The 24,592-nt window shown below is 43.4% G+C and overlaps 2 protein-coding genes across 2 annotated transcripts in view; one reads left to right on the plus strand and one right to left on the minus strand.

Annotated features, from left to right (window-relative positions):
* LOC144889669 (E3 ubiquitin/ISG15 ligase TRIM25-like) overlaps window positions 1–24,592 on the plus strand; it is a 227,709-nt gene that overhangs the window by 46,446 nt on the left and 156,671 nt on the right. The gene's annotated exons all lie outside the window — the stretch shown is intronic.
* The window catches only part of LOC137418556 (E3 ubiquitin/ISG15 ligase TRIM25-like), a 1,139,870-nt gene continuing 1,124,934 nt past the window's right edge, over window positions 9,657–24,592 (minus strand). The window contains exon 3 of the mRNA XM_068104649.2: window positions 9,657–11,911. Coding sequence (XP_067960750.2) covers window positions 11,897–11,911 — 15 coding nt within the window. The 3' untranslated portion in view covers window positions 9,657–11,896. The remainder of the gene's footprint in view (window positions 11,912–24,592) is intronic.

A 24,592-nucleotide genomic window follows, 5' to 3' on the forward strand; every position in this document is an offset into this window, starting at 1 on the left:
ATGACTAATTGGTCCATCAGTGAAGCGACAGGTCGACTCTTCCAGTATAAATATAACGTCCATCGACCTCGTGTTGGATTTCCATCATGTTGGTTCGAGCTTTGCATTTCATACTCAACGACAAACTTCTTCTTCAAACTCGGAAACATTATATTACAGAGAAACGATCTGCTTCTGATAAATCTTCTGCTTCAAACTCGGAAAACATGACAGAGAAACTCAGCCATGATCATTCTTCTTCTTCTGGAGAAAGGGCGTAAACAAAGCACAGGCCCTTCCCCTTCCTCTTCTTCTTCATCTTATTCTTCCAAGCAGAATGGAGAAACTCAGCTGTCAGTAGATTGCTAAACATCTATCTTATATCTATATTATAAAAGGAGTCATGTCTGTCTGTCTGTCTGTTTGTATCTCTGTGTCTCTGTCTGTCTGTCTGTTTGTGTCTCTGTGTCTCTGTCTGTGTGTCTGTTTGACATGTTATAACTTGAGAATGGATTAATGGATTTCAATTAATCAAACCGGTGGATTCGGGTACCTCCTGGGAATGTTTGATACAAAAAATATATATAAAAAAAATAATTTTTTGTGTGGGTCCATGGACACGCGTGTCGAAACTGCAAATGCCAACACGTGACATTGCGTATACCTGCACGGAGAGCAGGATCTTCCAGGAAACCATTTTTTGTTCCCCCATAGATTAACCATCTCAGCAAAGATTGGTATTTCCGTCAGCTAAGCGATGGATCTTATATTCTCGTCAACATAAAACATCGGGGTGCTCACCTGGTCAAATAAACAGTATAATACACCGACTACAGGTATTTTAACCCAATTTCAATGGTTGCTCGAAGACAGGTTAGCATGTAGAATAATACTAACACCATAAGACTATAAAACAAACGAACAAAAAAATACATATTTTGGGGGCAAACCCATCCCACCCCGGGGCAACCCCTCCCACCCCGGGGCAACCCCTCCCACCCCGGGGCAACCCCTCCCACCCCGAGGCAACCCTTCCCACCCCGGGGCAACACTCCCACCCCGAGGCAACCCCTCCCACCCCGGGGCAACTCATCCCACCCCGAGGCAACCCCTCCCACCCCGGGGCAACACCTCCCACCCCGAGGCAACCCCTCCCACCCCGGGGCAACTCATCCCACCCCGGGGCAACCCCTCCCACCCCGGGGCAACCCCTCCCACCCCGGGGCAACACCTCCCACCCTGGAGCAACACCTCCCACCCCGGGGCAACACCTCCCACCCCGGGGTAACCCCTCCCACCCCGGGGCAACACCTCCCACCTCGGGGCAACACCTCCCAACTCGGGGCAACACCTCCCACCCCGGGGCAACCCCTCCCACCCCGGGGCAACCCCTCCCACCCCGGGGCAACACCTCCCACCCTGGGGCAACACCTCCCACCCCGGGGCAACACCTCCCACCCCGGGGTAACCCCTCCCACCCCGGGGCAACACCTCCCACCCCGGGGCAACACCTCCCACCCCGGGGTAACCCCTCCCACCCCGGGGCAACACCTCCCACCCCGGGGCAACACCTCCCACCCTGGGGCAACCCCTCCCACCCCGGGGCAACTCCTCCCACCCCGAGGCAACCCCTCCCACCCCGGGGCAACCCCTCCCACCCCGGGGCAACACCTCCCACCGCGGGGAAACCCCTCCCACCCCGGGGCAACCCCTCCCACCCCGGGGCAACACCTCCCACCCTGGGTAACCCCTCCCACCCCGGGGCAACACCTCCCACCCCGGGGCAACACCTCCCACCGCGGGGAAACCCCTCCCACCCTGGGGCAACCCATCCCACCCCGGGGCAACACCTCCCACCCCGGGGCAACACCTCCCACCCCGGGGTAACCCCTCCCACCCCGGGGCAACACCTCCCACCCCGGGGCAACCCCTCCCACCCCGAGGCAACCCCTCCAACCCCGGGGCAACTCCTCCCACCCCGAGGCAACCCCTCCCACCCCGGGGCAACCCCTCCCACCCCGGGGCAACCCCTCCCACCCCGGGGCAACCCCTCCCACCCCGGGGCAACACCTCCCACCGCGGGGAAACCCCTCCCACCCCGGGGCAACCCCTCCCACCCCGGGGCAACCCCTCCCACCCCGGGGCAACACCTCCCACCCTGGGTAACCCCTCCCACCCCGGGGCAACACCTCCCACCCCGGGGCAACACCTCACACCCCCCACCCCGTAGATCCCCAAAGGAGCAGATTTTTTTTATTGCCCTGAATAAACTCAGGTGCATCATGGGGGATGAAGGTTGTGATGAAGTTTCATCGAAATCGTTTGTGTAGTTTGAGAAAAAGCAAATTCCTATTTTGGGGGTTAAACCTGGATCCACTTGACCCCCGGTAAACCCCTTAGACGGCGAGTTTTTTAGTGCCTTGAACAAACTTTAGTCACAACAAATATCATTTGTGCCAAATTTGGTCGCAATCACATCAGCGGTTTCGGAGAAGCAGTTTCAAGTGTTTACAGACGGACGGACGACGCGTCATCGCATAAGCTCACCTGAACTTCGTTCCAGGTGAGATAAATACACGTGTAAAACAATCAACGTCGAGTGCTAAAACCACTTGGTTTCCATGGTGATACGGTGGCCCGCTTCATGGAGACATCTCCGGAATGGGAAAGCAAATGGAGGATGAAAGTAACAGGACAAGCACGATGTCTGAGAGGAATCCACACTCGCTCTGAGGTGTCTAACCTGGGTTTGAATCCCGACCGAGCTATAAACTGTCATCCCGGTGTTTCACAGGTGCAGAGTGACTCATCAATGTGTGTGTCGACCTGTTAAACAATGTCACACCTGCAAGATTTTCATTTCCCCTCCCCTCCTGCCTCTTCAACCTCTGACTCCTCTCCCCTCAACCTCTGACCCCTCTCCCCTCAACCTCTGCCGCCCCTCAACCTCTGTCCCCTCCTCATCCTCTCGCCTCACTCACAGATCTCCCCCCTCACAGATCTCCCTCACAGATCTCCCCCCTCACAGATCTCCTCCCTCACAGATCTCCTCCCTCGTCTTCTCCCCTCCCGATCCACTCCCCCTCGAAGTTTTTCTCGGTGAAATAAATAAATAAATAATGTAAGTTGTTCATTGCGAAATAAATAAAGTTGTTAAATCGAAAAGTGAATAAACAAATAAAGTTGTTAAATCGTGAAGTGAATAAACAAATAAAGTTGTTAAATCGTGAAGTGAATAAACAAATAAAGTTGTTAAATCGTGAAGTGAATAAACAAATAAAGTTGTTAAATCGTGAAGTGAATAAACAAAACAATTGTTGTAATAAAAGATTTTTTGTGATAGAGATTAATGTGTTTGTGTTTTTGTCCGTTTGTCTAACAATGTCCGTGACCCCGTGTCGTGTCCGCAGATGGACGGAGCCCGAGTCTGGACCCAAACTCTGCACATCGACAGATCAAGATCTCCCGGGATCTCAGGACGGCGACTCTAACCGGGACCGGGAATCAGTACCTGGAATATCCTGATCGGTTTGATGTTTGTCCACAAGTTGTTTCCTGTGATTGTTTCTCCTCAGGTCGTCATTACTGGGAGGTCGATGTGAGGTCGAGTCGTTCGTGCGGAATCGGAATCTGTTTAAACTCCATGGGGAGAAAAGGGGCAGAGAGCGGGTTGGGAGGGAATCCCGAGTCTTGGTGTTTATATAAACTTGATAACGAATTCTTCGCATGGCACAACAAACAATATACCTTCCTGTCCGTCCCGGGGGATCATGAACGGTTTGGGTTCTTCTTGGATTGCGAGGCGGGAGAGTTGACGTGTTTCTGGGACTCGCGGGTCCTGCACGTGTTCAGGGGGAACTTCATGGTCCCCGTTAGACCCGCGATTTGGGATTATGATGGACCCGTTCATTTTGTACATTTAGTGAAACAAACTTTCATCACGAACTGATCCGGTTATTTTGGGTCAAATCAATCAAATCATTAACCTGTTCATGACGATGTGATTTACCTGTTCATGACGATGTGATTAGAGATTAATGTTTATATTATAATAAAGTTTATATAATTTAATAAGTTCATTGTTTATCTTATTTGATGTGAAATTAACTTTAACCCGAACTCTTCACTCTCCTCAGATGCAATAGATTCGTCTTCTTCAAAGCGTCATTGAATGGGATGTTTGAGTGAAGAAAGTCCGTCCAGGTAGATGAAACCCTTTGTGTTTACCTGGAATAGAGCACCGGCGTTAATCGTGAAGGTGACGGTGGGTTTGGATTGGATCACAGGTGGAATGTGGAGCCCTGGATGGAATTAACAGAACGTTCATCAGGTATCGCGAATCACACCGTTGGAAACATGGCCAGGTGACCTTTTGGGTGTTACTCTCTCTTTTGATCCGATGAAGGGTTCATACCTGACCTGAAACGTCAGGTTCTCATTGTTTCTCACGGCGGTTTTAATCTTTATCTTTGTGGAAATCTCTTCCATCCAATCAAAACACAGAGATAAAATCACCATTTCATCACCAGTGTATTGACGTCACGAAGTTAATTTAGCGTCATCACGTGAATGCAAATTCCAGAGAAGGCGTCGCATCATGTACTGTGATTAACAATTCATATTCACCTGGCGGGAGGTAAACCGTGATCATACAGGTGTGACCCTCAGGGCGACATTGCACTCCGGGAGGGACAGGTTGGGGTTCACTCTCGAATTTCTCCAATTGGGGGAAACTCGACCCTACAATTTTTGGTAGTGGGGACTTCGATCTAGCTATACCTGGATATTGAAACAAAGAACAGGTCAACACCTTCATGTTAACATTCACCAATTCACTTCTCTTTTTAATTTTACACGTCGACGCCATTGAATGTTGATATTACAACCTCAATGACGAATCTTCCCAGGTATTACGTTTGTATCATGAGTGAAAAACCTGCGATACAACATGTACGAAACGTGCTTTGTGATGTCACAATAGGGAACAATGTGCAGTGGAATTGAAAACAAGGTTGTTTCACAGGTAGGATGATCCATCGACGTGCGTTATGGGGCTCATCACGGTGTTTCACAGGTAGGATGATCCATCAATGCACGGTAGGGGGCTCATCACGGTGTTTCACAGGTAGGATGATCCATCGACGTGCGGTATGGGGCTCATCACGGTGTTTCACAGGTAGGATGATCCATCAATGCGTAGTAGGGGGCTCATCACGGTGTTTCACATGTAGGATGATCCATCAGTGTGTGGTAGGAGGCTCATCCTGGTGTTTCACAGGTAGGATGATCCATCAGTGTGCGGTAGGGGGCTCATCCCGGTGTTTCACAGGTAGGATGATCCATCAGTGTGTGGTAGGGGGCTCATCCTGGTGTTTCACAGGTAGGATGATCCATCAGTGTGCGGTAGGGGGCTCATCCCGGTGTTTCACAGGTAGGATGATCCATCAGTGTGTGGTAGGGGGCTCATCCTGGTGTTTCACAGGTAGGATGATCCATCAGTGTGCGGTAGGGGGCTCATCCCGGTGTTTCACAGGTGGGATAATCCACCAATGCGCGTACTGTCCCTCGGATGAACGTGAAACGGGAATCCCGTCTCCCGACATTAGTTGGTGAACGTTAAAGATCCCAAAGTATCCTTCGTGATGAGCAGGTGAGCTATCGCCGGCATCCTGAACAAATTACAGAACAATTCCACCGTAACCTGCACAGGTCCCTGCACTCAGTCAATGACGCGACCCTGACACCTTGTGCCGCATTCAAAAGAAGAAGAAGAATCCATGATGAAACACCATACCGGGTTCTGTTCTGAAGCCTCGTCAGTTCAAACACCATTGAACTTACCGCTAGTTTCACTCACAGTGAAATGTACCTGTTGGAATTCTGCACCTATATCTGGTGGTGGATGCTTCTTCATCACCATCAGGTATTGTGGGATACCTACCACGTGTTTACTGTGTCCAGTAGATATCAGGTGTGGCAGCATGTTTATTCCTCAAGGTGCTGTTCCCACCTGCCAGCTCTTTCACCTTCCACACACCTTTTTAGTACGAGGACCATTTTGATGGACACAAGACACATTGGTCGTTCTTGGTTCTTGTACAAGTTTCCGGCCGCACAAGGAACGACTTTGCTGTCGATCTCTCAAGGTTAGACCACTCACCTTAGTCTGGAAGTGCTGAATTCCTGCCCATGGAGCTCACCAGGTGTTTTGGTTCATGGTCCTGATGTAACAGCTTTCAATACCTCATCATCGTTACCTGAATGTTGGTGGATGTTGTGGGCGGTGCCACGCGTCGTTGTACCTTCCAGTGTGTGTTCATGGAAGTCCAGGTTATCAATGGCACTTTGAGTGAATTTTCCACCTGTAAGGTTTTTGGGAATCAAGAGCTCACCTTGTTCCTGGTCTCCTCACTAGTCCGTGACATGGAAGCGATACATCTCTGGCTCTTTGATACCTGATGATATTGATAAAACGGTTCAATATTTAAACTCTTTCTTTACTCCTGGTTTGTTTTAAGGTGTGAAATGCTCGTGGGGATACCTTCTACAGGTGCACAAATACCTTGATCCATATTCAGCACTTTTTCCCGATTTCTCTCACTCAGTTCCAATTTTAAGTCTGACTCATTCATCTCTGGAGTTGCATCATTCACCATCCAGGTCACGTGATTGTAGATGTAGAGGGACACAGGTACACATTCAAGTGCAGAATTACAGCGATGAATAAACAGCGATGGATCATCTTCTGGGTTCTTCTTCTACTCTGTTTCTCACAGGTGTCCTTCACATCATTCCGGAATGATTTCGCAGAATGGTGGAAGATAACGTTCTTTTCAGGCTTAGCACCTGTGGTTGTGGATTCGTCACCGCTTTCCTCTGCACGTTTCTTCAGGCAGGTAACCTTTGATAGAAGATAACCTGTTGACATATCTGATGAACAAATGATAGAAGATTTACCTTTTTGTAGGACTATCATGATCTTTGATCCACGGTCTGCAAAGTATTCTTCATTCCTTTTTGAGAATGGAGCACCTGTATAAAGTGGTATTCACTATACGAGGTACGGACAACCATCACCTGTATTTGTGGTGAAGTGAACTCAGAAAGATGATTGTGTTCGGATCTTCAGATAAGTTACCATCTTTGTAAGAGGTGAACTACTGCAGAGTATCATCATGTACTGGATCACAAGTGTGTTTCATCTGCAGGTAAGACTTTGTCATATTTGTACACACAGGACTTGTGGTACCTGAACTCATTATCAATCATGTCACCACAATTGTTACCATATACCTGCATACGGTGCACCATATCATCATCACTGAGTACCTTTTCTTGCTCCCATATCACATTTTGTCGATTATCCTTCGTACTCACAGGTAGTAGTTGATGTTCACCTGTGTGATCTCGTTCCTTCATACAAACGAAGCACTGATTTATATGGTCTATGGATTTAGTACTGGCTGACCCAAGGTGGATCTACACCTGATGGTCTCAGAGTTCGTTTCTGCATTTTTGTCACATGTGTTGGACACATGTGATGATTTCACTTTTTCACAATTTCCACATGTGACATGACACATGTTTCGGATTCGTCACTTCCGCCCTTGTTCTTATTATATACTGTTAGGATTTTTAGTTTCAGGTAATATTGTTGTTAAGATTTCTGTGTGAAATGGAGATGACTTTTGTAAAAGGTAAAAATTAGTTTGTGAAGGAAAAAGAAAAAAACGCGGCAAAGAAACCGGAGGATGAGAGAGGAGGTGATCAGCAGGGAGAGGAGGAGACAGGTGACGTGGAAAATTTTGTGACGTCCCCTAACGAGGCACAGTTCCAGGCGTTAAAAAGATCGGAACTTAGGACTTTGGTCAAATACTGTAACTTGGAGGTCCGAATTAATATGAAGAAGGCAGAGATTCAGACGTTGGTGGTGGAATATTTCGTGGGAATGAGAAAATGGGAAGAGGTAGCATTGGATTGGGTACCAGAGGGAAAAGGAAATATGGAGCTCTGGAAAATGGAGATGCAACTGCAGAGCCAGGAACGATTTAAAGAGTTGGAATGGAAAGCAGAAAAGGAACAAGAGGAAAGGAAAGCTGAAAGGGACTTAAAGGAACGGGACATGGAGTATCAAAGGGACTTAAAGGAACGGGACATGGAGTATCAAAGGGACTTAAAGGAACAGGACATGGAGTATCAAAGGGACTCAAACGAACGGGACATGGAGTATCAAAGGGACTTAAAGGAACGGGACATGGACTATCAAAGGGACTTAAAGGAACGGGACATGGAGTATCAAAGGGACTTAAAGGAACGGGACATGGAGCCTCAAAGGGACATAAAGAACGGGACATGGAGTATCAAAGGGACTTAAAGGAACGGGACATGGAGTATCAAAGGGACTTAAAGGAACGGGACATGGAGTATCAAAGGGACTTAAAGGAACGGGACATGGAGTATCAAAGGGACTTAAAGGAACGGGACATGGAGTATCAAATGGACTTAAAGGAACGGGACATGGAGTATCAAAGGGACTTAAAGGAACGGGACATGGAGTATCAAAGGGACTTAAAGGAACGGGACATGGAGTATCAAAGGGACTTAAAGGAACGGGACATGGAGTATCAAAGGGACTTAAAGGAACGGGACATGGAGTATCAAAGGGACTTAAAGGAACGGGACATGGAGTATCAAAGGGACTTAAAAGAACGGGACATGGAGTATCAAAGGGACTTAAAGGAATGGGACATGGAGTATCAAAGGGACTTAAAGGAACGGGACATGGAGTATCAAAGGGACTTAAAGGAACGGGACCTGGAGTATCAAAGGGACTTAAAGGAATGGGACATGGAGTATCAGAAGGAAATTGTACTCCAGGAGGTTGAAATACCTGGAGGACGGAGAGAAATCTTATCCATGCCGGATAGTTCGACAAGTCAGAACTCTTGGGATCTTGCTACACATGTAAGACTGGTTCCACCCTTTATAGTCCTGGCACTGGCATAGAAACCTGTATACATCTCAGAAGGCATAGACTTTGACAGTTGTTTGGAGAATGGGATACCCCGAGCTTCAATAATCTACTAGGTGGAATTCCTGAATTTGTAGCATAAGCTGGAAAATGGCCATTTTCCAAAATGGCCGCCACGGGGCCAGTGCCAAACAAGAAATGCCTATAAGTTTTGATAGGAACATAGTAGATTGATGATTTTGGTGTATATTATGGGGTTTTCAGGTATGCCGAACACAGTGGTGCTGTTAAAAAATATTTTAGACATTGCCTAGTTACCGAAATCCAAGATGGCCACCACCAGAAGATTGTCAATCAAGGAAACGTGTATAAATTTTAATACAAATGTAGTAGGGTGATGATTTTGGTGTCTATTTTGGGGGTTTCAGATATGCCTGACATAGTGGTGCCATCAATAAACATTTTAGATGTTGACTAGTCATTAAAATCCAAGATGGCCGCTACATGAAGTCCGTCAATCATGAAAATATGTATACCTTTTGATAGAAACGATGATGGATTACGATTTTAGTGTCTATTGTGTAGGTTTATAGTATTTCATACCTAATAATATTGGCTTTCGGGAAACCAGAGCCTGTCATTTTCTGTTTTAAGAAAGGGCATTTTCTATTTCATCAATTCTCAAACTGTTAATTTCACTTCAGCCTTGCAATTCAAAATGTATTAACATGTAAGATATAGAACATAAAGTACAAATTTCATTTCAGAATAGTACCAAATTCTGGTATTTTAACCGTTTTTCTGCTTTGAAATGGAAAATGACATTCCCTAGGTAACAGTAACATTTAGATCTTAGCTAGTTTTGGACAAAAAAATTTAATAACAAGAATGAAAGTAAAAAAAACATTGCAGAATTATATTACACAGCACAGATGGAATGATCGCCAGTCATGGTATGAATATGATTTCAAGCACAGAGAGTGGTAAGATATGACAATCCAATTAATTATCATGTCCCATCCCGACACTGTTTAAACAGCCATGATTTAATGTACTGTCTTATCTGCATTACTCAAGATGTCACTGGCTGACTGCTTATTTTGACACACTGATTCTTGTTGCTTGTGACAAAAGATCACACAATTTTGCCCTGCCTTTTTGCTTGGGCACCGCTTTGTGTCGCACTTTCCCATGCATTTACAGATGACAAGCTTCTCGTGGGGTCGTCGTTTGAGACATTTTGCAGGCAAGAGAATATCATTATCAATCACCCAGCCATAGTTTGTTGGATCTGGAGATGAGTGGAAGTCATCGAGAAGGCACAGGGCAATACGCACAACAAAAAAGCTCTCTGTATATGGCCGCGAATGACACTTGATGTAGGGGGTCGGGATTGTAGGGGCTTTGGCGTCGTAGCTCGGATATGGCACTCCACTCGAAGCTGGTCGAAGGTCAGAGATTCTGACGTGGACTTTGCACCAGCCCACACATGAACGAGGTACTCCTCAGCTTTCGTCACATCCTCTTCCGTTAACTGATTTCACTGAGCAAAATCGGCCAGAAACGTCTGTGGCTCATATGACAGAGATGCGTGTTTTGTGCCCATCTTGCTTAGCGTATCATCGCCAGTGAGGACATGAGCCTTCACTATGACTCTGCACAGTCCCACTCCCAACTTATCTGCGAGAACATGAAGTGGTAGATGACACCTGCGCTTACCAGAGCCAAACTCTTCCCACAACTCTTGAAGACCCCTCTCGCAATTGAGGGATAAAGCGAAGTAAACGCACTATTGTGTCTGTGTCATTGGAGATCACAAGCAGCCGACTACTCCCACGATCCACCTCCCATGCACAGTGAAGAACGAGGCGATCATCAGCTTCCTCCAAATGACATGTCAACGCTTCGATAGATTCTGAGGTTTCGGCAGATGGTGGTGCTGAGGTCCTCCCTGCATGCAGCAACTGTGCTGGCACAACTTCCTCATGTCTAATGCATCCACTGAGTATAACGGTCAGCTTGATGAGCTCAGGCATTGATGCCAGCCGGCGGGCTCGCTGCTGCAGCTTGGTTTGAATTCTATTGCCATAATAATCTGTAAGAATTATCTTAACATCTCGATTATAAACCTCCACACTGACATTAAGGTTCATCATCATCTCTCTTATTTCTGTCATTGTAAATCCATACCCAGCCTGAATGAGTGGACCTAGACGTGATATGACCTCAATGAATACATCAGTCTTAAGGCTAGTTTTGGGTTCACATGTACATTCTATCTGCTTTGACTTTGACACATATTGTTTGAAATAAGACATGACAATATAAATCTGCGGCATATACATCTTCAGGACTGCCTAAGTCTGCACATCTGACATACACGTCATCTTTATGATAGTGTATTGCATCCAAAAACTTCTGTGAACTTTTGACCTTACAGAGAGAGTCTGACCTTTTCCCGCACCTGTTTCCCCTTTTGTTTGGCCCAGACCCTATCACATGCACATATGACACAGTCTATATAATTTGAGTCAACAGCAGTGCTGGGTCCAGGACGAGGTATGGTGGAGCTCCCTGTGGATGGCTTGTGAGCAGTCAAGTCAGATGGTACTTCAGGTACCTCATCTGCAGCAGGTTCTTCAGAAATGGTTGGAAGGTTTCGTACATCAGTGTATTTCTTATAGCAAGAATATGTATTGTGATATTTGAATTCAAAATCAGGTCCAAGAATTTTCAACCGTTTGCTAACATCATCTTTCACTTCCCCTATATCACGGACACATTTTCTACCTGCCCCCCCCCCCCCCCACCATGGAGCGGTTCTGTTTTCTTGCCTTTCTTCTGGCAAATGATACATCTTTCAGGGTGAAGAGGAGCGGGAACAGGCGTTGAAATAAGGAGGTTAAGTCCTTCTGGTGTGGTGCTGTCTGCCATGTTTCAAACCTTTCAGAATTGAATCACCTGAAAAAGAATGAGAGAAAATTAGGAGAGGATATCAATGAGAAACAAATTTGGTGTTTATTATGGGGTTTTCATCTAAAATGTTTATTGGCAGCACCATTGTGTCAGGCCCACCTGAAAACCTCATAATAGACACCAAAATCATTCATCTACTGGGTTTCTGTCGAAAGTTAGATGAGTTTTCATGATTGATGGACTTCAGGTGGCAGCCATTTTGGATTTCGGTAACTTGGCAATGTCTAAAATGTTTTTTGATGGCACCACTGTGTCGGGCATACATGAAAACAACAAAATAGACACTAAAATCATCAATCTACTACATTTGAATTGAAATGTATTCACGTTTTCTTGATTGACGGAATTCGGGTGGCGACCATCTTGGATTTCGGTAACTAGGCAACGTCTAAAATATTTTTTGACACCACTACTGTGTTGGGCATACCTGAAAACCCCATAATATACACCAAAATCATCAATATACTACGTTCCTATCAAAGCTTATAGGCATTTATTGTTTGGCACTCGCCCTGTGGCGGCCATTTTGGAAAATGGCAATTTTTCAGCTTGTGCTACAAATTCAGGAATTCCACCTAGTAGATTATTGTAGCTAGGGGTATCCCATACTCAAATCAACGGTCAAAGTCTATGCCTTCTAAGATGTATACGGGTTTCTATGCCAGGGCCTGGACGATTAATGAAAAGTAGGTAGGCAAGTTCTTTTTACACTTTGTAAAGGTGGCTCAGATGTTAAAATGGCCTAAGGAGTCTTGGACTATGTTAGTACAAAGTGTTCTGGTGGGTAAAGCTCAATATATCTATTCGGCTTTACCGATTGACCAATGTGCAGATTATGAGAAAGTTAAGAAATCCATTCTCAAAGCCTATGAATTGGTCCCTGAACCTTACCGATAAAAATTGAGGAATGCCAGGAAGCGGAAGAATGAGACCCATGTGGAGTTTGCCAGAGAGAAGGAAACTATGTTTGATGGGTGGTGTAGGGGAAGTATTGTGGGAGACTCAAGACTCCAATGACCGGACACAAGTTTTACAAAAGGTCTGGTTTATTAACTGGTTATTCACTTCATTCCATTTACCAAATAATACCGCTTAATTCAATGGACCAGGTTAACTCTTTTCGCATGGTCCTTCTCGTTCGGCCGATGTTCCTCCGCCACTCCCGTCGGTCAGAGCTCCTGGTGACAAGTCCTCTCGACTCAATGTTTGCTCTCGTTTATATGGACAAACTGGACTTAATCCCCTGTCCGCTGAACGTTAATCCTTTCTCCGCTAATGCCCCGAGGTCATGCATGTACCAAGTCCTGGCATCAGCTCGCTCCCCTCCTGCTGTGAGTTCCGTTTACCAAACGATAGGGGGGTGTTCCAGCCAGGGGCTGTGACCAGGTGGACAAGAGATTATCATGTTCGGGCACATTCCTGACACTCATTTACGAACTCGTCTTTCACAGAGTTTGCAGGTAAAATGTATCTGCTTCGTTACCAGTGTTAATTAATAAGTTACCAGTGCCAATTAATAAGTTACACTGAGTTACACTTCCACAATTCCCTCATCTTTTTGTTTTTGTTTATATTAACCATTAATCTAAACATCAATATAAGTAAACAATCAATCACTACAAGTAAACATCATTACAAGTATAAGTAAATAATCAATCACTTTGGTAATCAAATTCCCTTGGGCATACACCGTCATCCTGCAAGAATCACAAAACATTTCGTTGGTCATTGACTCCTTCCATATCGTTCAATCTATTGCATTTGCATCACAAATATATTTTCAAAACAACACTTCACCATCACCAAGATACAACAATTTCACTTCATTTTCAAGTTTTGTAAAGCATCTGCACCATCTGGCAAAAACGTTTGCCTCCACACAAATGTTGACTTTGTTTGAAAGGAAGGGCTGATCACTTGTGTTTGAATCCTGGTATGAAACATTTTCTCCTAATGTCTTCATAGCTGCTGCACTACTTCGTGTAGGATTTCGCTGTTGTGGTAACATTGCGGAGTCATAGACTGACCCTGCTCTCCTTGTAGCATTCTTGCCACTTTTTGCTGTAAACCATAGTAATTCCTGAACAAGGCCTTCACCCAGTTGTAGTCGACTTGCCTCCTCCCTCATTGTGAGTGGGCAGCAAGTATTGGTGTGATGTTGATTGGCCAGCAAGATGTGGAACAGGGATGCCGGATGCATCCACAATGATGTTGGGACCATGGTGTTCAGGTCATTCATGGTCCTTACCAGGAGCAACCAGCAGAATCGTGCACAGCTGTTGTGACAAGGGCACAGCCGTTTTTTGCAGCTCCATGCTGGTTCCCCGGACGTTGGTGAAGTAATAACATATGTCCCCGCATTTCACAGAGGTTGCAGGTAAAATGTCGTTGTCCTGCAGCTTCTGATGTGGTGAATGTTCGAAGCCTTCGAACAAGAGTAAGTGATCGCCTTTCTTTCATATGTTGCAGTGTGATCCAGGCAAATGGTCACATAAATTTCCTTGGTGAAGGTAAGCATTCATCTCCAATTTACACGGGAGAATGTCTTCATCATTCTTTGAGAAAGAGGGTGTATGCCATGATTAACTTCATTTTTTAGCCACAAATTTTCTTTCTCGAACTTCTTCCCAATTCCGTTAGCAATCCCTCCAAAATGTGATCTCGTCTTATCCTTATGCTCAGTCACATCTGAATCTGCTTTCCGCACACACTGAATCAGATAGGGTACATCTTACCATGAAATCAGCATAATCATGTATATCTTCCGACAGTTTCACATTCAACAATTTGTTGTTTTTCCTTAACACAAAAGTTATATTCATTTATATGCGTCACACAAATAATATTCAATCAGGTATGTATTTTATTACTAAACTAAGAATAGCATCCACAATTGCTTTCAGGTTAATATAGTTCAAAAATTAACTCATGCAGGTATTTTAGCACTACTCTAAGAAAATAAATTGTATATGATTACAATCACAAACGGGAATACCTAATTCCCAACAACAATTTTCCCAAATCAACAAATTAAACATAATGTATTATTACCATAATTCCTCTCCACTTTTTCTTTTCCCTCTTTTTTTTTTTCTAACAGTGTGTCACTCGTGGTGATATGAGTTCACTGATATTGTAATTGACACAACTCATAACATTGTCGTTATGCCATTATCTTAATTCTACTGTATTCATTTGCAACATCACTTGATTTAATCTTTTAATCTCAGTATTTATGTCGCCATAAAAGTCTTCCTTTTCTGGTTCCACATTTCTTTCCTCATTTGTCACTTCATGCGTTATCATCGTGTTGTTGGTTACCTTATTCAAACACACCGTCACTAAGGCTTTCAAGCAAGCCACCACTAAAACAATTGCCAATATAACTACTAAACCAACAAACAAATATTGGAGTATCTTAGCTACCACCCCTCCAAATGTGTTTCCCAACCATGCAAAGGCACCCCCTTTTATATAATCGTGGTATCTTGCTCCCTCTTGTCTGATTGTATCGGCTATGTTATAAATTTCTTCTGACTCATCAGGTATGTACGTAATGCAATCTGTACCAATGACTGCACATGTACCTCCTTTTTCTGCTAACAGCATATCTAATGCCATACGATTTTGTAATGCCATCGTTCTTGTTGCTGCCAGCTCTCTTGTAAGTTTTTCCAATCCACTTGCTGTTTTATTTGCCAACTTCTCCATAGCCAATGCCATGTGCCTGAGTTCTCGCCCTGCCTTCCAGGTTCCATAAAATGGAAATATTACCATTCCAATCCATTCCCCCATGCTAATAGTTCTTTTCTGCCTAGAATGCAGGATATGCGTTGGTGACTTTGTTAACAGGCGCATGTGTGGAAGCACAAACCCAAGAAAACATGATCCTGACCATGTCAGTGGGAGATACGCATACGCCTTGTGTCCACATATAAAATATGTATTATTATAGGTCCATGTCGTATCTGACATCCAAGTTCCTTCCCATTACAAAGATATCATCTTTAAGCTAGTGTCCTTTACTGGGACAAGCAATCTCATATAGCCCAACTCGTAACTATAATGGTGGCAGGTGGAGTTTCCCATCAACTTATTATTCTCTGTGGTTCGATGTCGGATGAAACATAGGAGCCCTTTTATTTGTTGTTGAATAGTTACGGAAGGGGGCATAACTTCATTGTCATATTTAGGCCTATAACTGTCTTCAAATTCCTCACATTGATATCCCCCTTTTTCCCAACTAGCATCCCCTAGCATCATCGACATTGGTAAATCAGGTCGTATTGTTGCTACCAACCTCTGTGGGAAGCGACTACATAATTCATCCCAACCAAAAGGAACTGCCTCCAATGGTACTCCGTTCTCACTAGAATGCGGCATTTGTGTGCATATCCAACAATTACTTTCATTTGCTATATCAGCCCTTGTGTGGGCTAAATGTAAAAAAGTATTAATCCCGTGTAATCCATCGGGTTCTAAAGGTGTGTCCCTTTCTTCCATTAAACTTCTTTTTTGCTTATGTCGTCCCGCATAATCATATATCTGTATGTCGGCCACCAATGTTGCGTTTTGTTCTCTTATTACCCCGAAACAATGTATGCAACACATAGTCCCCACTACAAGAGAACTCATTCCTAGGATGAATATCACCATTTTCAAGGAGTATCCGAAGTAGAAGTCTCTGTTTTCCCCTGATTTGTCGGCTTGTCTTGATAAGGTCTTTCCCTTTGTCCCACCTGTAGCCATCTGTAAAACATGTGAGCTACCCCTTGTATATGTTCACACCTCTAACATAATTATATGTCCATGACATTCAACATTATATACCAAACTTCCTAACCTTTGTAAGCTTCCTAACAGGTAAATAAAGAAAAATCCCTTAATATGTAGCATAAATCAGATTATTTGTCTTACCCTGATCCCCCTATCTCCCGGGGTTGAACTCAATCCCCTTGGTCATGAGTGTAGTTGTGATACAATTTTTTTTTACTCATGTTGTATTAATATCAGCCGGTAATTGTATGTCATGTAGGCAAATAAATGTCACTATCCCAAGTAGGAATATCACATGTTGAAAATGTAATGTTTATCAATGCAAGGGGTGTTAAAATGTAATTCAAATGACTGTAAATCACAACTATCATTTATCTGCCACTGAATGTTCTGCTGGGCTGCTAGGTGCAGCCTCATTTTCTGTGGGATCGTCCACCTTAGCCCCATGTGCTTGTTTGCAATGAGGGGCATGAATCCAACTTTCTATTTTGGGTCCATATTTTTCCTATTCTTATCAATATCCTATGGTTTGTCATTTCGTTCCAAGATACCGCAACCAAAGGTTTTAACCAAAGCTCTACCAAACTATTTCCAATTTGAACAAAAATGCCAGTGAAACGATGATTCGAAGAATTAACTTTGAGGGGTCAATAAATTTATTCTATAGCCAGATCTAATTTTCCCATCCAATAGTTTGCCTTGCCACAGTTTGCCTTGCCCTATGATGTCACATTGAAATTACCCTTTCAGTTCCCACCATAATTTATCCAAATTTGACTACACACCCATTTACATGTCAGTCGACCACTGACCTATCAATCATGCGAAACAATAGTCCGAAATTCCCACCTGATCATCATGTGACCCTTGTCCCTTGGTTTAAAATTTGCAAAGCAATTGTTCCAACTTTGTAAATTTAAAATTGTGTGCCCAACATAAAAGATCCAATTTCGGCATGTGATCAATTAATTACTAATTTGCTTACAAGCAAAAGAAAAAATGAATAATTCTTGCTCCGAAAACTTTTCAGACCCAAGAATCATCGACAGTTATTCATGTTTGTCCAGTAATCGAATCTGTTGAGGCCAATCATCATTTGGGATTTGCAGCAATGAAGGCCTAATCATTGTCTGAGGTACCGGTACGCACTGGTACCCTTGAACTTGGTTTGCCCCATGACCTTGTCCTCCTGTTGACATATGGACATCTTCTTCTCCAATGTCCCATCTTTCCACACTCGAAACACCGGTTTCTGTCGTTTCCTGGTCTGTGCACCTGTGCATTTGTATTGCTGGGCTGCATCTCTACATCCCTGAGTTGCCACTGCAATCTCTCGTTTTCTCCTGAAACACGAAAAAATTCTCTGTACCGTCCTTTTTGGGGAGACAACTGGAAATCAGATGGGACAACCGTCACTTTCATTCCTAATTTCGAGGGCAGTTGTGCATTTGTCTCCTCCACTGTATCCTGTATCCTTTTTATTTTAAGTTCTAGATCCGTTATCCGTTCTTGCTGTTCCCGTTGTCTGGATTCACCATCCCAAAGATGGAATGCAAGCCAGTCTACCGTTAGATTCTGTCTCTTCCTGGCTTTCAATCTTTGTTCCAATCTTTACAATCGACTTCGCTCAAATGTACCATCTCTTGGAAACTCCTCATCATGTCCCTTTGTCCACAAATACCAATTCTCGACCTGCCTTATAGCTTCTGCACCATAACGGTCGTACATATGATGTGTACAAGTACCTTTTTGTGGAATCTCTGGTTGTCCTTGTGTATTCTTGCAGGCTCCATTTCCCATTCTGCCTTTTATCAAAGTAGCGTTGGATGTGTTGTAGTTTGTTCCTCTAAAGCTTCACTCGTACCTCCAGGAAGGGTCTCTCCACCTGTTCACACGGTGATTTCCAGAGAATCTCCCTCAGCTGTGGCTTTTGCACAATCCAATCTCACAGATCAGTATTTGCAGATGAGCCGGAGGGTCAGTATGAAATGGGTGAATCCTCAGGTGTCCGCTCTGTTGACGGGGAAATCACACAATGGTAACCGCACATATATATCTGTATATAAACTCACCACCTTGCTCAATTTTCCCAGGTTGTCTCCACATTGATAAATATCTCGCAAAGATATCAAAGCTTCTTTCTTGAGACCGCATTTTCATCAATCAAACAATCAATATATTCAATTCAATTTATTCAGTTCAATTTATTCAGTTAAATTTATTCAATTAAATTCAATCAATTAGATTCAATCAATTAACAATTCAATCAATTATTCAATTTCAATTAATTCATCAATATTCATCAATAAATCAAATTAATCATTTTGAATGACTCCTTGCATAAGCCCTTTCCCCAATGATGTCAGGACAGGTCCATCCATTGACTGAGATCGAATCTCATCGGTCGTCACCTCTGGTTCGTACCTCATGTCAATTGATGAATCACCGTCCTGTCCTAGGGTCATATCTGACATATTTCCCCATTTTGCCTGGTCTCCACAAATTTTCTTTGCAACCACTAAAGGTAACTCATCCTTCATTCGTGAGACAGCCAAAATGGATGGCAGATATTACAGTTCTTTGGGAAAAATATCTCATCATTTTTCTTTTAATAGTACCCAAATCTCTTGGTAATATAAATTTCGTAAAACTCCTGAAATAAGACTGTAAAATTCCTTCAATCATGCTAAATTTTGAAACTCCATCGCTTGTAACACCCAATTTATCCCATAGGGCTTGAAAGTTTTTTTCCCAAGTTCATGCAATCATTCTGCATTTGAACCCTATGATATCATTCATAATAATCATCATGATTTTATCGTCATGGTCCTATCATAATCATCTATTTAAAACGAACATTTCCTTTATCACCACAGCTATGTGGTATAATCAACAATAGAATAAAACTGTACATAGCAACAGGCTACCTCATGGCCACTTAGTATACCTATTGACAATAAGTCATAACAATATCGAATAATCATTGAACAATTCAAAAATCGCTTCCACTGCTCCAGCCGCAGCATTCGTCATTTTGTCTGCTCGTCCGCATGACCAAAACGAAATAAAGGGAGCTCAACCATTACACAGCGCTTTTAATGGCGCATTCCATAGGACCTCAATGCAATTTCGACTCGGCCAGAAAACGAGCAAATTTTGCAGGATGTTAACTGGAATTAGTCGTGAAAATATATCCAAAATACACAAAAAATACACACCCACAAAAATAAACAACAAACCCAAACAAACCCAAGGTCGACCCTCTTACACAGTAAATTACATCATTTCAGCATCGCATTGATTGCTGAAATATTCCAGGGTTTATACACCTTAAAAGAGGTATGCGTGGTGTTGCCCCCTCCCACTTTTAATTCCTCATTAAATTCCTCATTAAATTACTTATTAAATTACTTATTAAATTACTCATTAAGTTACTCATTAAATTACTCATTAACTTAACTTACATAGTTTCAGCATTGTATTGATTGCTGAAATATTCCAGGGTTTATACACACCTTAAAAGAGGTATGCGTGGTGTTGCCCCCTCCCACGTTTATTCCAGGGTTTATACACACCTTAAAAGAGGTATGCGTGGTGTTGCCCCCTCCCACTTTTAATTACTCATTACATCGTTTCCATTTAAAAAAAACATCGCTTCTACTGCTCCAGCCGCAGCATTTGTCACTTTGTTTGCTCATCCGCATGACCAAAACGAAATAAAGGGAGCTCAACCATTACACAGCGCTTTTAATGGCGCATGCCATAGGACCTCAATGCAATTTCGACTCGGCCAGCAAACGAGCAAATTTTGCAGGATGTTAACTGGAATTAGTCGTGAAAAATATATCCAAAATACACAAAAATACACACCCACACAAATAAACAACATTTATTCCGTTCAACAGAACAAACATTTCCTCTATCATGACATGCATGTCTTCAAAATTATATGACCAAGAGAAAAAAGTAAAACTAATTAACACTGCGGGCAGTGATGATCCGGGGACCATACCGCTCCATCCTGATTGGACGAGTGCGTGCTAGAGTCGTTAACAACGACAGTCCAGATCCGATTGTTCAAAATTTCAACTCAATCGATCGAAAAATGAACGCAGGGATGCATTTTAAAGGTGCAGTGGCACTAACTGAGTTGCCACGAATATGGCCACGAAATTGCTAATATGGCCATCACAAAATATTTTCCTTAATCAATTGGCTCATAGCATAACCAATCTGTAAGTATTTCATCCGAAGATGTATCTCTGAGGACTTTTAATTAAATAAGTCATTTATAAATCAACGAGTTAATTTATTAAATGATTAATCAATAAATCAATATTTTCCTTGACAGCCACATCACTTGGTCAGTGTCATGTCCAAATATCAGCTTCCTTACTCAAAAGGTGCCTGAGTTAATGTAATGTAATTACTGTAATAAGATTACTGCAATTACTGTAATGATTACTGTAATTACTGTAATTACCGGAACTGTAATTACTGTAATTACCTCAGGTAATTACTGTAATGTAATTACTGTAATTTAATAAGAAATGTAATTAATTAAATAAGTACTTCATTAATCGCTCATAATTAAATAACTCGTGAATTCTTATCCGATTTACTTAACATTTGAGTGTCCCCAAAACGTTGGAGCAAAACGTTGCAACAACGAAAGTGAAACGTTGGAGCGACGTTGTGGAAACGTTAGCAAAACTCAACATTTGAATGTTCCCAAAACGTTGGAGCAAAACGTTGCAACAACGAAAGTGAAACGTTGTAGCGACGTTGTGGAAACGTTAGCAAAACCCAACATTTAAATGTTCACAAAACGTTGGAGCAAAACGTTGCAACAACGAAAGTGAAACGTTGTGGCGACGTTGTGGAAACGTCAGCAAAACCCAACATTTAAATGTTCACAAAACGTTGGAGCAAAACGTTGCAACAACGAAAGTGAAACGTTGTGGCGACGTTGTGGAAACGTCAGCAAAACCCAACATTTAAATGTTCACAAAACGTTGGAGCAAAACGTTGCAACAACGAAAGTGAAACGTTGTGGCGAAGTTGTGGAAACGTCAGCAAAACCCAACATTTAAATGTTCCCAAAACGTTGGAGCAAAACGTTGCAACAACGAAAGTGAAACGTTGTAGCGACGTTGTGGAAACGTTAGCAAAACCCAACATTTAAATGTTCACAAAACGTTGGAGCAAAACGTTGCAACAACGAAAGTGAAACGTTGTGGCGACGTTGTGGAAACGTCAGCAAAACCCAACATTTAAATGTTCACAAAACGTTGGAGCAAAACGTTGCAACAACGAAAGTGAAACGTTGTGGCGACGTTGTGGAAACGTCAGCAAAACCCAACATTTAAATGTTCACAAAACGTTGGAGCAAAACGTTGCAACAACGAAAGTGAAACGTTGTGGCGACGTTGTGGAAACGTCAGCAAAACCCAACATTTAAATGTTCACAAAACGTTGGAGCAAAACGTTGCAACAACGAAAGTGAAACGTTGTAATTATCACATTGCAATGACCTCTAAACATTCCTAAACCAATATCCCATTAAAATCCCATTAAAATCCCATATCTTGTCACCCTTTGCATTGTTGAAAGCAATTAATTCCATAACTCAATATTACCTCAATTTATATATACTAGGGCGTGCCCGCACGTACGTGCTTGCCCGTACGTGCTTGCAAAAAACATGCGTGCAAACAACAACAACAAATTTTCTTTGAAACCACGTGGCAGTAACGACCACAGAACCCCCCCCCTCTATTTACATGAAATGGTTTGGTTCATTCGCAAAGCCAAAGCGAACGACCACAGAACCCCCCCCCCCCCCCCCTCTATTTACATGAGATGGTTTGGTCCATTCGCAAAGCCAAAGCGAACGGCTTGCGAGTACGGTGACCATACCTTGGGACCCACTTGTCCGATTAATTTCAAACCTTGAAAAGGCACATCCTCGGGTCCCCAGCAATATACCTGGCAAGTTTCAAGTATATCGGACCGGTAGTTTGTCGAGAAACAGCGGTCGCATTCAGACAGACCGACACACACACCGAGATTACTGGAATTATAGATAGATAAAAATCCGATCCCATTAAAACCTTCAGACAAACCACTAGCAATATTATTTCTAGGACTAAAATTACCAGGACCATTATCAAACATTTATCAAAATATTAGGACCATCATCACACCAATGAATGACTCAATCCTTTAATGACTACATCCAAACCCAGACATTTTGAGTTCCGTAACTTTAATACTTCAAATTTTCCATTCCTTCCCTTCCTGTGGTCGCAGAGGATGGTTCTTTTTAGGATCATGTTGCATCGAGCATTATTTTCCAAAACAGCGTGAACATTAAACCACACCAAAACCTCTGACATCCCACCATTAACACCTATTGTAAGCGTGCCGAATCAGTAAGCATCACCCCTCCTATGAGCCTCGACCAGAGGGTGGTTGTTACTCACAAACACTCGTCGCTAGCTGTTCCATTGTCTGCCGATTCCCACTAGCTGTTTTATTTCTCTGAGCTCATGAAAGTGGTGACAATGGGTGGTCTGCCATTGCTCTTCCACAAAAGAGTCGTTCCAAAGATATAAGCCGTTTTGTCGCAATACCATAAATTGGAATGAGGTAAAAATATATATATATCTATCTATAATTCCAGTAATCTCTGTGTGTTTGTTTGTACGTTTGTACGTTTGTACGTTTGTTTGTTTGTCTGTGACCGCTGTTTCTCGACAACCACGGGTCCGATATACTTTAAACTTGCCAGGTATATTGCTGGGGACCCGAGGATGTGCCTTTTCAAGGTTTGAAATTAATCGGACAAGTACTTACCGAGCTATGGCGATTTAGCCGTTCGCCGTTCGCTTTGGCGTTGCGAATGGACCAAACCATTGCATGTAAATAGAGGGGGGGGGGGGGTTCTGTGGTCGTTGCGAATGGACCAAACCATTCATGTAAATAGAGGGGGGGGGGGTTCTGTGGTCGTTACTGCCACGTGGTTTCAAAGTTTTTTTTTTGTTGTTGTTGTTTGCACGCATGTTTTTTTGCACCCACGTACGGGCACGCCCTAGGATGTTTACACACACACACCCCTACACAAATTTTTTTTTTTTTTTTTTGGCAAGGAACGGGCACCCACGTACGGGCACGTCCTAGCTTATATATAGTACGGGCATGCCCTAGTAAATATAATTCCATTTCCCGGTTCCCTGTCGCACGCCGAGCAAGTCGCGTGCTTTGAACAAGTGCAAAAAAAAAAAAAAACTACTTTACCGGCCTTACACGTCTTGGAAGCAAATGGTCGCATGGTGCACGCATGCTCCGTTTGCTCCCAGGTCACAGTAAGGCCTTTAATGACCAGCGCCGACCTTGTGCATTTTATTTAGACAGCGCAAAAAATACGTATTTACAGAAATCATTTAGGAAAACACGAATAATAGCTACAGTCGTTTATCGAAGTACCATTCGTGATGGGTCACGCCACCTATCGCGGCATCGGTGTGCACGGAACCCCCAGAACCACCTCCTTCCCCATGTATGTACAAAACTATTTCCAAGTTCGTAATCATATTGGACAAAAACAAGCCACACTCACCTTTTAAAGACTTGTTTGTACAATTGATGTCAGCGGTGCCTCCAAATTGTAGGGGAATTATTGTGGGAGACTCAAGACTCCAATGACCGGACACAAGTTTTACAAAAGGTCTGGTTTATTAACTGGTTATTCACTTCATTCCATTTACCAAATAATACCGCTTAATTCAATGGACCAGGTTAACTCTTTTCGCATGGTCCTTCTCGTTCGGCCGATGTTCCTCCGCCACTCCCGTCGGTCAGAGCTCCTGGTGACAAGTCCTCTCGACT

The sequence above is a fragment of the Myxine glutinosa genome, chromosome 1 (assembly GCF_964187855.1).
Source record: "Myxine glutinosa chromosome 1, kmMyxGlut1.1, whole genome shotgun sequence".
NCBI lineage: Eukaryota > Metazoa > Chordata > Myxini > Myxiniformes > Myxinidae > Myxine > Myxine glutinosa.